This window comes from Haliotis rufescens, unplaced genomic scaffold (genome assembly GCF_023055435.1).
Source record: "Haliotis rufescens isolate VD_foot unplaced genomic scaffold, xgHalRufe1.0.p SCAF_13, whole genome shotgun sequence".
Taxonomy (NCBI): Eukaryota; Metazoa; Mollusca; class Gastropoda; order Lepetellida; family Haliotidae; genus Haliotis; species Haliotis rufescens.
The window spans coordinates 12,647,226-12,660,784 of NW_025963813.1; the positions used below are offsets into that span (position 1 = coordinate 12,647,226).

General features: G+C 41.4%; 1 protein-coding gene across 1 annotated transcript in view; it reads left to right on the forward strand.

Annotated features, from left to right (window-relative positions):
• Positions 1-13,559, forward strand: part of LOC124139122 (Golgi integral membrane protein 4-like) — a 91,721-nt gene that overhangs the window by 16,866 nt on the left and 61,296 nt on the right. The window contains exons 4-11 of the mRNA XM_048394200.1: positions 271-324; positions 1,961-2,111; positions 4,202-4,284; positions 8,003-8,065; positions 8,814-8,876; positions 9,557-9,886; positions 10,807-10,876; positions 13,435-13,538. Of these exons, the coding sequence (XP_048250157.1) occupies positions 271-324; positions 1,961-2,111; positions 4,202-4,284; positions 8,003-8,065; positions 8,814-8,876; positions 9,557-9,886; positions 10,807-10,876; positions 13,435-13,538 (918 nt within the window). The remainder of the gene's footprint in view (positions 1-270; positions 325-1,960; positions 2,112-4,201; positions 4,285-8,002; positions 8,066-8,813; positions 8,877-9,556; positions 9,887-10,806; positions 10,877-13,434; positions 13,539-13,559) is intronic.

A 13,559-nucleotide genomic window follows, 5' to 3' on the forward strand; every position in this document is an offset into this window, starting at 1 on the left:
CAACCCATGCTTGTCGTAAAAGGCGACTATGCTTATAAGGGGCGACTTACGGGATCGGGTGGTCAGGCTCGTCATCGTATTGCTTGGATCGATGCTAAAGATGTCATTCACTGGATTGTCTGGTCCAGACTCGATTATTTACAGACCGCCTTCATATAGCTGGAATATTGCTGAGTGTGGCGTTAAAAACAACAAATAAACAAACAAACAAATTTATGCCAGTGAGAAGCTTGATTGCAGTATATTTGAAGTATTTGCTTCCTTTTACAGCAAGAGTTTGTCAACAGACTGAATTCTTTGAATTCTCAACATAAGATGCTGAAGGTGAGATATGCTTTGTTTGAATGTTAGAAGGAGAGAGTAAATCTCGTCAGTAGCATTGGCCTGTAATTTATTTTATTTCGATATATTCAGGGCTTGAAATTATAAGTGCCACCGTGCGCACAGCACCCATAAAATAAGAAATGGCACGCTTGAATTTTATCATGTTTTATGTACAGTGCATCGTGGGCATGGTCATTTTCATTAAAAGTACTTACATTAATGTTTACTTTATGTCTTGACAAAATCAAAGTGAGTAATGAAAGAGTCTTCCCAATTAGTTGCATGTTCCACTATCGCTAAACAACTTCCTGTGATAAAATCAATCTGCATTACTCAGTGATTTTCATCAACTGGATCTTACATTGGAATATACTTGCTTCTTTCTGTATTTTGACAGAATATCATGAATATTACGTTGGCTTTGTGTTTGAATGTAATGTCGTCTTTCTGTATTTTGATGTAATATCACGAATATCATGTACACATGATGTAGGTCTTGCGTCTCAAACGGAAGTGGTTATATCGTGTTGTCTGATGTGAAAAATCTAGCAGACGAAAAAACTTGCCAGTAATAAGTGAACACGTGACTTGTTAGTGATAACAAATTCAATCCTGATTAAGATATCATTATGGTTCTAATCAGCTCCTACGTATGTCCCATGAAAGAAGTTGGTGAGTATATAAGTAAGCATAATACACACGTGATGATCTCTCTATGCTATACCACATAACATTTGGGTCACTCAACATTTGATCTAATGGATTAGCTGCCTGTTGCTGTAATTATTGTGTAACATGGACAAACCTAAATTCAAAATAGCACACCTGAAAAACAGTTCCAGTGCCATTGGGCACACCTGATATCTTTCTAAGTTCAAGCCCTGATATATATATTTAATTCAGTTCTGTAGACATGGTAGATGATGTTAAATAAATTCCTATAAAGCTTGCGTTGTAAGAATTAAAACTAGCAACATTTTTAATGGAGACTAGACTGCAACAAACCGAGAGTTGTGGTCTGCAAGATTTACTGTGCTTGGTGTCAATGAAACTGACATCAGTACGATGACTGCTTTGTGGGGATTGCGTCTTCTTTAAAATTTGTGTGGCTGTTTCTCTTTAAAGTGTGCACATTCCATAGTTTGGTTACCATGGTTACTCTCAGCTTCATTTCTTTGGTAGGCCTGTTAAGGCGATGTAAAACTTTACTCATTCGTTCACTCATAATGTTTTGAACTGAACCACTGCACATATTACAAAAGTTAGAACAGTTGTAATAGAATGAACTTTGCAGTGTTCATTTCAGAATGCAGCCTTTGGGATTTCTTCTACTAAAATTCCTTATGGCACAATTGTACCTTCGACTATTCTTTTATTCAACACTAAGTTTCTTCAAGGCAGGGGTGATTGGGCCCTACGTTTCCAGTTTCTGAAATGAACACTGACATTGCATTTATTATGCCAGCACATTGTCCCAGTAAAAGATAATGTGTCAAGAAGAAACCCTTGACCTCTGACATGGGAAACTTCAGGGAAGCTGATTATGCTACAAAGTAGTTAACATTGTGTAAATGCAAGACAAAGTTGTCTCAGATATAGAATGGAGGAAACTTGACCATGTGCCTCATTGTTCTAGGGTCAGCATGATGAACTGGAGGCAGAAAATGGCCGGCTGCAGCAGGAGATGCAGAAAGCACGAGATGACAATGCCAATGTGGAGTCTCAGCATCGACAGGAGTTCAGTCAGATGAAGCAGGAGAAGGAGCTGGATATTGCCAGCCTCAGGGGTAGGGAAATATAGGGTTATCTCCCTGACATCCTCTAATCCAGTTTGTATTATGCTTTATTACCCACGTGGTGAAGATACAGGTGGTAAGATACTAAATCCGTACGTCACACGTGTGTCGTACAAGGTTGACCTTGTTTTATCCGTTTTGATTGGATAACCGTGACCTCTGTCACACCGGGACTACTTTTTTCATTCATAAAAAATCGTCATTCATTTTGAAACTACAAGGCAGAACTGAAGAAATAAATGAGAACGAGAGATATTTACAAACACTTTATTAAACCAAACAAAATAGTCACAAGCATCAAATTCGGTTTGCATTATACATAAGTTATGCATGGAGCTTCTACAGACATTATATAATCGAGCTATATCCATTTACAATGTACGACTACCGATCAATAGAGCGAGGGTCCCCATGAGCGTGACGCACCCGACAACTTTCGCAACTTTCAATTTGATTGAACGTAAAAGGATAAGCGTGGTGAAATGAAGTCTGTTTAAACTATCTGGACAGATATTTAGACTTACTTGGGATGGTCTGGTTGTGCCACCAGTGTCCCCTTCGAAGGGTATTTTGTGGCGCTGTTACGGGAGGTGTTGTTCATGAATGAACGTACACGACTGCACGACCAAGATCATTAAAAGTGAACAGTTCTGATACAAATAATTCGAAAACTACGTGGAAGTGTGCCTGACTTCTGATTTTGTGGCCCCAAACATCCCAAATGTGAACAATAACATTCCCTATCTCTAACTAAAACGCTGTGAGTAGGCCTAGATCACGGTTGTCTTTTCTTATTCCGATGGTGACCTTGCCCTTCGATCGTTCGAAGCTGTCACTGACATGCAAGCAGACTTGAGTTTGTTGATTTTCACGTCTTCAGTACAGTTAACATGAATGTCTTAGGCGAACACTCGGATTTCCCTCTTCCAAAATGGTACGAACATGATATAAATTCAGCTGATAGATCAAGGAAACCGAACCATTTTGATTGAAAAGACGGGACACCGGCAGTGCGAGTGACCGACTGTTAATCCGATATTCATATCGCGGCGCTAATGTGACTTTTCCATTTTTCATATAGGTGTCCTTCGTACTAGCAACATGGCCCTTGAATTACCGTAGTTGAAGAATGTCTTCCAAAAGGATCTTGAGCGTCGGTGTTGTTTTGTTTGCAAACACAACTGCAGGCGCATGTTGTTAATGCGTATGCATAGAAATGTCAACAATGCCCATATTTGGGCATATATCAATATTCATGCGAAACCAGATTTTGCAACCGGTTTCAGTTTGGTCTGTCAACGAACGAAAGTTGTTATTTATTTACACTTGAATATATTTTTAACGTAGGTAATAAATAAAATACCACACTCATTCTCGTTAGATACCATTTTTACGAAACGAGTGGACTTTCTATGGTATCTGACCTCGCTTTCGCTCGGTCAGATACCATAGAAAGTCCACTCGTTTCGTAAAAATGGTATCTAACGAGAATGAGTGTAGTATTCTCTATAGATATTGCCAGCCTCAGAGGTATGGAAATATAGGGCAACCTCCCCTGAAATCCTCCAACCCAGTTTGGATTTTGCTGGATTTTGTTGGATTTTGACAGCCTCAGGGGTGGGAAAATATAGTGTTATCTCCATTGACAACCTCCAACCCAGTTTGGATTTTGCCAGTCTCAGACGTAAGAAAATATAGTGTTATCTCCATTGACAACCTCCAACCCAGTTTGGATTTTGCTGGAGTTTGCCAGTCTCAGGCGTAGGGAAATATACTGTTATCTCCATTGACAACCTTCAACCAAGGGGAAATGTACTTGAGCTTTAACTTGGGACAGAGAAAAATATTACCTCAATACTTGCGTCATGACCTCATTATTGCAAAAAAAGTGTTTTCATGGCAACAAAGATTTAACCACATGATGACTAGATCTGACCAATGAATGTCTTATCAATGTGATCAAAGAGAAGACTGAAGGAACAATGAATAATCCAAATGTCTACTTATACAACAGGGATTCTATGATTTCTTATGATATCTTGTGATGTTACACTGCTGCATTATGGGTATTCATGTTACAGATCAGATCGCCAACATGCAACGGCAGAATGACAACCTCCAGAACGAGATTTCCAGTCTCAAGGCCCAGCTGGAGAATAGCCAGGTAAGGTCTGAATGGACTGGCAAGGGAAGTAACCCTGGCTTGTTTCCACCCGGTGGAGACAGAGAAATGTAGAGTGCATGTCAGGTGATATGATTTCATGAATTTGGATTTGTTCTTTGCTTCACAAGCTGAACGATCGATGGCATTAAGCAGAAAATTGATTGTTTGGATAGTGTGTCTCACAACAGCTAAGAAATACATATCTATTCTTTCTTCATGTTTCTATTGCTAACAACAGCTTTATGAACACCATCCTCTCACTCACTCCACTTGCTACAAAAGCCAGAACACATTACTTGTTTTACTGATTGTTTTTGTGAAATCATTTAATGTAGGACAGAGTTCATGTGATTTTCTCCCCTTGTGAATCCAATTTTTGGGGGTGGTGGGGTGAGATGTATTTGGCAATTTGTAGAAAAATAATTGTAAAACAAGTACTGGTAACTCGTTTAGCCTAGTGTAGACTTTGTTTTACTAAAAATGTGTGTTTTTATTTTGTTTTTTGTTGCTTTATATTATGACTCATGTTAAATACTCAATGTAATCCTTTAACATTGTATTTTTCTCATTTGACAATTTAATTTTCTGTACACCCGGCTTTCAGAATGATTTGTAGCTATTTCTTCAGAATTCTGCTCCTTGCTTCCCCTCAGCCTGTATACAAACATAGATATTGGTGGTCAGCCAAGCAGTATCTGGAGTTAGGGGCAGTGTACATGTTCACCTGGACCAGAGGTTTAGGTGAACTTACTGCATGGAGTGTTGTCTGCATTGCTTTCTGGGTTGCACTATATATCCCCGGCAACCTCCACTGGTCACATGTGGCGACTGCATGACATGGTGACTGGTGACCGAATGACTTTGTGACTGGAGACTGAGTGACATGGTGACTGGCAAGTCAATTACATGACTGGAGACTCAATGACATGGTGACTGGCGACTGAATGACATGACTGGAGACTGAGTGACATGGTGACTGGAGACTGAATGACATGACTGGAGACTCAATGACATGACTGGAGACTGAGTGACATGGTGACTGAATGACATGGTGACTGGAGACTGAATGACATGGTGACTGGAGACTGAATGACATGGTGACTGGAGACTGAGTGACATGGCGACTGAATGACATGGTGACTGGAGACTGAGTGACATGGTGACTGGCAACTCAATGACATGACTGGAGACTGAATGACAGTGACTGGAGACTGAATGACATGGTGACTGGAGACTCAATGACATGACTGGAGACAGAATGACATGGTGACTGGCGACTGAAGGACATGGTGACTGGCGACTGAATGACATGGAGACTGGCAACTCAATGACATGACTGGAGACTGAATGACATGATGACTGGCGACTGAAGGACATGGTGACTGGCGACTGAATGACATGGAGACTGGCAACTCAATGACATGACTGGAGACTGAATGACATGGTGACTGGCGACTGAAGGACATGGTGACTGGCGACTGAATGACATGGTGACTGGCAACTCAATGACATGACTGGAGACTGAATGACATGGTGACTGGAGACTGAATGACATGGTGACTGGAGACTGAATGACATGGTGACTGGAGACTCAATGACATGACTGGAGACAGAATGACATGGTGACTGGCGACTGAAGGACATGGTGACTGGCGACTGAATGACATGGAGACTGGCAACTCAATGACATGACTGGAGACTGAATGACATGGTGACTGGCGACTGAAGGACATGGTGACTGGCGACTGAATGACATGGAGACTGGCAACTCAATGACATGACTGGAGACTGAATGACATGGTGACTGGCGACTGAAGGACATGGTGACTGGCGACTGAATGACATGGTGACTGGCAACTCAATGACATGACTGGAGACTGAATGACATGGTGACTGGAGACTGAATGACATGGTGACTGGAGACTGAATGACATGGTGACTGGCGACTGAATGACATGGAGACTGGCAACTCAATGACATGACTGGAGACTGAATGACATGGTGACTGGCGACTGAAGGACATGGTGACTGGCGACTGAATGACATGGAGACTGGCAACTCAATGACATGACTGGAGACTGAATGACATGGTGACTGGCGACTGAAGGACATGGTGACTGGCGACTGAATGACATGGTGACTGGCAACTCAATGACATGACTGGAGACTGAATGACATGGTGACTGGAGACTGAATGACATGGTGACTGGAGACTGAATGACATGGTGACTGGAGACTGAATGACATGGTGACTGGCGACTGAATGACATGGTGACTGGAGACTGAATGACATGGTGACTGGCAACTCAATGACATGACTGGAGACTGAATGACATGGTGACTGGAGACTGAATGACATGGTGACTGGCAACTCAATGACATGACTGGAGACTGAATGACATGGTGACTGGAGACTGAATGACATGGTGACTGGAGACTGAATGACATGGTGACTGGAGACTGAATGACATGGTGACTGGCAACTGAATGACATGGCGACTGAATGACATGATGACTGGCGACTGAATAACATGGTGACTGGCGACTGAAATGACATTGTGACTGGAGACTGCATGACATGTATACTGGCGACTGAATGACATGTATACTAGTGACTGAATGACATGGGGGCGGTCGGGTAGCCTGGTGGTTAAAGCGTTCGCTCGTCACGCCGAAGACCCGGGTTCGATTCCCGACATGGGTACAATGTGTGAAGCCCATTTCTGGTGTCCCCCGCCGTGATATTACTGGAATATTGCTAAAAGCGGCGTAAAACCATATTCACTCACTCACTCACTGAATGACATGGTGACTGGCGACTAAATGACATGGTGACTGGCGACTGAATGACTTGGTGACTGGCAACTTAATGACATGCTGACTTGGTTGTCAAGCCCTTTGACGTTGACCTTTGATTGTTGCTCATAATATCAAAACATTGAGTGTATGGGACAGGTTCGATTTTTTTTTTTTTATATAGGGCACTTATAGCTGAGTGCTGCATTAGACATGTACAAACAACAAATATAACTCGTCTCTCTGTAAAGTTTGTTCTTCTTTTCCAAAACACCTATTTGAATGGGTCTGAGACTTTGAGGATGTCTAGTATTGTAATAGGACTTAAAAACCATTAAGGCATAAAAAAGTAACATTTGATTGAGTGGTTGCAATATGTAACATGCCTGGCTCCAGGTCATTGAAACCTGATGGTGTTGATTGTTGGTCATGCTGTCAGTCACTAGTTTGCCTATCCCAGAGACTCTATATTGCCAGGCACCCCTGATATCGCTGGAAATTGCAAAATTAAACCTTTGCGACCTACCTAATGTGATTTGTTGTACCAAAGAAGCACTTTAGAATGGCAATAAAATAAACAAATCGATAAAAAGTAATATTGGACATAAAGCAATGAAAGCAATGGGGGGGGGGAATGGTAGGGTAGCCTAGTGGCCTAGTGGTTAAAGCGTTTGCTCGTCACGCCGAAGACCCTGGGTACAATGTGTGAAGCCCCTTCTGCTGTCCCCCACAGTGATATTGCTGGATAGTTGCTAAATGTGTAAAACCATATTCACTCTCTGAAAGCAATGGTGAGCTACAGTGCTTTGGTGCCATTTTTGAAATGTGGAGTAAATGTTGCAGTTTTGGTTGACCAGTCATAATGTCCACCCATTGTCCCTGACCTTTGACCTTTGACCTGACTGGGTTTCTCTCTGTGTAGAAACAGTTAATAGTGGACCAGGGTACTGTACGACGCCTGGAGCAGGACATCTCTAGCTACAAGGTGCCAGTTGTTGGTTTATATGAGTGTCTGTTCAACCTTCCTAGGCAATGACGATATTGCATGATTATTGATTTCTTGTCCTCAGCACTGTATGAGGCATGAGTTTGATTGCCCCTTTAAGTTAGATGATATAAGACTAAATGCGGAGACTTTATACAAGAAGTAATTAAAAATAATAAGATCAGTAAGGAGCATGAATTTTGTTTGTGATATGAAACATTTTAAGGATGTGTCCATCGTATTTGTTAAGATACAGTATTTCCTGGAGAGATTACCTTTACAAAATCCCCACGAGGATTTCATTGAAATATTAACCAGGCCCTCTTGCACTAAGCGACCTTGGCCCTACATGTTAGATTGTTGTTACGCTATGATTACAAGTCGACCCTGTCAGCAGCAGAATTAGTGGAGTATCAGATAGTAATTAATCTGCTCCCAATTTCATCAGAAATGTGAGAAGGATCTTGACAGATGATCTGGATGAGGCTCCTGTTTTAACCATGAGGTCACTTTTGTACTTTTGTTATCTTTATAATGTTGTGACACAATAATGTTAACGGTATCTGTGCCCTACCGAAATGAAATGCCAAGGAAGGATATAGCTCCTATTATTAGAATAAGAGCTAATTTTGAAATATGACATGCATACATGTTCACATTATAGCACATAGAAATCGCTATTGGCAAGGGGTTGACAAGTCTGTTGTTTGCCTTTTAACCAATGTTTGGGTTGTTTTATTTTCATTAGAAACAACAAATGGCGGACCAAAGTTTGCTTCGTCAACTGGAGAAACAAGCGGTTGTTCGAAAGGTGCCAGTTATCTCTCTTGAGTATTGTCATGTCCTTTGAATGTTATTGTTGCCTCGGGTGAACGTAATGGTGGGATTGGGCTGCTTATGAACTGACAGAAGGAATGATCGGGTCAGGACAAGTTTGGAGGTCACCAAAGTAATATTATTTGGAACAGGTTGTGATAATGTTGCCTAATTTTGTTGCTGCAAATTAATATTCTTGCCATTATATTTGTTGCTGTACAGCTTGATTGTTATATTTTTGTTGCTTTTTTGTCACCCGCGACCCTTTCTTTCTTTAATACTTTTGTTGTCCCTAATATTAATGTTTGTAGCTGAATACTAAATGATTAATGTTTCATATTTAATACTGTTCTTATTAATGCCATAATGGGTGGCCCAGTGGTGAAAGAGTTACCTCCCTTAGCTGGCAGGATCTGCTGATCCATGGTCTGTTGGACCCATACTGTGCTCATGGATTTCAGCAAAGTGTTAAATGTCTGACTCGCCGTACTGTAATTGAGATACTGTTAAAATGGTGTTTCACTTACTGGATTGTATGGTCCAGACTCAATTATTTACAGACCGCCGTCATATAGCTGAAATATTGCTGAGTGTGGCATTAATCAACAAACAAGCAAACAGTAGCCTCACTCTGATATCAGTAGTGGCTCTTTGAACTTCCTATTTCTTCATCAGCAGAATGCTGCAGCAGCTGCCAATGCACTAAACCAGGTTCAAGGCAACCAGCAACCGCAGCAGAACTTTGTACAACAGCAGAATGGTGAACAGCAACAGCAGATCTTGGCACAGCAACAGGCACAGGCAGCACAACAGGCAGCTCAGCAGGCCGTGCAACAAGCCGGTCAGATCAACCAAGCAGGTGGCTTGCAGGCTAATGACCTTGTTTATCAAGCCCAAGGTCAAGGCCAGTTTCAAGGTCAGGGTCAAGTGCAAGGTCAAGAGGCTGTCCAGAACATGAACCAAAATGTTAATCAGGATATCAACAATCCTAACATGAATGCTGGGGTGAGTTCTTTGAAGAGTCTGGCCTTCTTTGGTGCAGGAGGGCTTGTGTAGCCCAGTCATTTTTGCGCCGCAATTCTCTCTGCAGAGTTGACTCCTTCAGGCATGTCTTGTGGGTAGAGAGTATCCCCAGTGGTGTCACACCAGACATTAAGAGTTGGTCCTTTTTGTTATCCTGCCTGGTGCTTGGCATTAAGGGGATAAAACAAAGACTGGTCAGCACTGAGTCATTATACTGTGTCCAAGTGGGAAATCCATGTTAAAATGTGGCTTGGTATCTCAGTGGACCAGCACTATGAGACCAGGATAGGTCTGGACAAGTACACGCAGACATGCAAAGTCACATGCAAATGAACTTGAACGTCACACACATGTGCGTGCACATCACAATATAAGTTTAATAATCTTGAACACAACATTAAAGTCCATTTCACCACCACAATGATCTTGGCTTTGAATCCAGAATTTGCGCTGATTACATTTCTTTGTGTCAGCACCACCATACCCAGAGTGGTGAACGCCAGAAACCTATGATTGTGGGTTCGAATCCCGGTTCGCCCCGATTATGTTTCTAGGTTTGTCAGCACCATACCTGTGCTCATGAGTTTCACCGAAGTGGTAAACGTCTGAGACCTGCATCACTTCGGGCTTTCCTCCCACATTAAGGTGACACGCCGCGATATAACTGGAATACTGTTAAAAGCAGCGTTAAACCCAACTCACTCACTCACTCACTCACTCTTGTGATACACAAAATGTGATAGTGAGTTAAAGATAATTAGGCTTTCTTTGAGAATTCTTCAATAGATCCCTGATCAGACTAAAAGGATCAACTAGTCCATGATAAATGTAAGCCTCATTCTTTGTCATTCTTAGTTTTACCGGAAACACGAGTATTTATTTTTTGTGGTCTTATATTTCAGGCTCAGGTCCCGAACGCTGGACAAGATGCCAACAACCAACACCAGATGGCAGCAGTTGACTTGCAGCAAGGTAAACAGATTGGTCTGAGCGGAGTTATGTCCCTTAGTCATATCCATGTATCAGAGGTCAATTCCCAGATATTGCCATGGTGATGATCCTTAGTATTTCAACATCATATCCATGCATGTGGGTTTCATCCAAGTTTTAAAGGTCCAAGGCATGCATCATTTGGGGCTTTCCTCACTCATTAAACTGATAAATAACTGAAATACTTTTATAAGGGTGGATAAATCCAACTCTTGTCACTGGCTGATTTGTTGTCGGGAAAAAACTTATGACTATAGCTTGTTTTCAGTCACTCAAGGGACTGTACAAGGACTTGAAAACTCTTTTGTATTCTGTCATAATATAATTATACATGTTTTGTTTTTAAGTAATATGCAAACTCATTATGCATTACTTTTTAAGAATCGCAGTGCACAAACATTATTCAGGGTACGATTTCATTCTGTTTTACCACCTGCACCAGGTGCAACCAAGTAACTTCACCAAAATATTGGCTGCACCATTTTATCATAAATTGAAACACTGTGTTTTCAGTTATTTTGAATATAAAATATATTCAAAGAGAAAATATACTTGAGAATGTGCTCTAGTATTTGATTTTGGGGAAATCAGTATATGGCCTTTCACATCTTGATATCAAGTAAATAACCTCAAAAAGAAGTTTCAAAGTGTCTGTTCGTTGTGATTGCAACCTCATGAGTGACTGATCTAGTGGTAATTATGAAGAATTAGTTCTGCAAGTTCACTGCATTCAGACCCCCTGTGTATTTCAATATTTTCAGGAACTTTTGTTGCCTGGATTCTAACAGATTTGCAGTTCCAAAAGAATTCGGTTTCCACTTTTATTACAATATAGACCCACTGCCGTGCACTTGTGGTAGAAAATGTTACCCGCACTGGGTGCAACCTGGCAATAAAAGTTACCTGCACTTACAATGTTTTACCGGCACTGTTGCAGCTTGGATATAGCGAAATCGATCCCTGTTATTACCCTCATGATGTCACAGAAACAAACCACCCATGTCTATTCATTGATTCCATTGGTCAGGATCTGTGACCTGGTTGTTTGCATGTTACCCCAATGGCATGGAATATTGCTCATGAATGTCGGGTCCAGATATAATTATTTACAGGCTGCCCTTGTGTAGGTGGAACATTGCTGATTGCAGCGTTAAACAACAAAGAAATGAGAAGTGACTGAAAAGTTCTGAGCCCAACTGCAAAGGATGTAAAGTACACCCTTATTAGTTTGCTTGTACAATACTTTTCATGCTTATGGGATGCATTTGAACCAAATACACAGGCAGCAAATGTCTACAGGGATCAAAGTGACTAGATTTTCTTTTTCAATGAAAATGGACAAAGTTTCAAATCAAAGGCATCAAAGTGACCAGATATCCATTTTCAATGAGAATGGACAAAATTGGCTGACATGCTGTCATCAAATGTCTCTAACTGAAAGGGCTATCTCCAACAGCCATCCATGCAGACATGGGGTCAACTTCAGGGCTCCTTCCTTTGCCAGTGTTAGGAGGTGGGCAGCTCAGTTCAAGGGGCAGAGAGAGAGCCTGAAGTTGATGCAAGTTCAAGAAAACATACAAGTGCTGCCACTGAGGAAAATGTTAATAAAATACATGATAGGATTATGGATGATCAAAAACTCACCACACATCACGTGGCCAATAGTTGAGAACATTCTAGCATGACAAAGGTTTCAACCAGTTGGTTTCTAGGGCTTCTGACTCCTTATCAGAAACATTCCATGTTCATTCTCTCGCATGAGAATTTACATCTATTTTTAGCAGAGTCAGATGATTTTGTTCAATTTGCAACCACAGATGAGTCTTCGGTTCAACACTTTCAGCCCGAGGAAACAAAAAGTCAAAACAGTGAAAACATCCAAAGAAGGTGAAGTCTGTTCCATGGTGGCTTCGGTTTTCCAGGAATTCAAAACTAAAGGAATCGAGTTGTTGGATTTCCTTCTGTAATTCAGAGAGATAATGGCCGATATTATGCTGATCTGCTTTGGCAAATGTGTGAGAATATCAAGGCTGAACATGGTGGAAAAGTCACTGTGTGTAATTCCTCAAGGACAATGCACCTGTAAGTTTGTTGTCACCATGGCTACAATGCAGGACTGTGGATGGGAACTCATTGAACATCCTCAATTTTCACCCGATTTGGCATCAACTTTCTACGTCTAAGAAAGAACTGTCTGACAAGCATGATGCACATGTTGATGGCATCATTTCTGCTGTGGAGGACTTTTTAAACCACCAGGAGTAAGTTATCTACACCCGTGGGATGCAGGCATTCCGGCATTGTTGGCAGTGGGCATAATGTTGAATAATAATAAGCAACTGACCCATCAATGCTGTCCATCATAGTTTGGCTCAGAACTTTTTAGCCGCCCCCCCCCCCACCCCCCCCACCCCCCCTTGTGTTCAATCAGTAAAATTGTATAGTATGAAGGTAGTGCCAGCTAAGTTAGATTTGTTGTATAACTTCTCAGTTTTGTCTAAATACTTGCACTAAAGAAAATCTTGTTTGTCAACTATCAGGTCAAGGTCAAGGTCAGGGTCAACAAGGTGTGAACAATGATCAGCATCAAATGCAGGCCCCGAACATGGATGCTGCAAACCAAGAAGCAGGCAATCAGAATCAGGTATTGTGAAACAAATGTAAT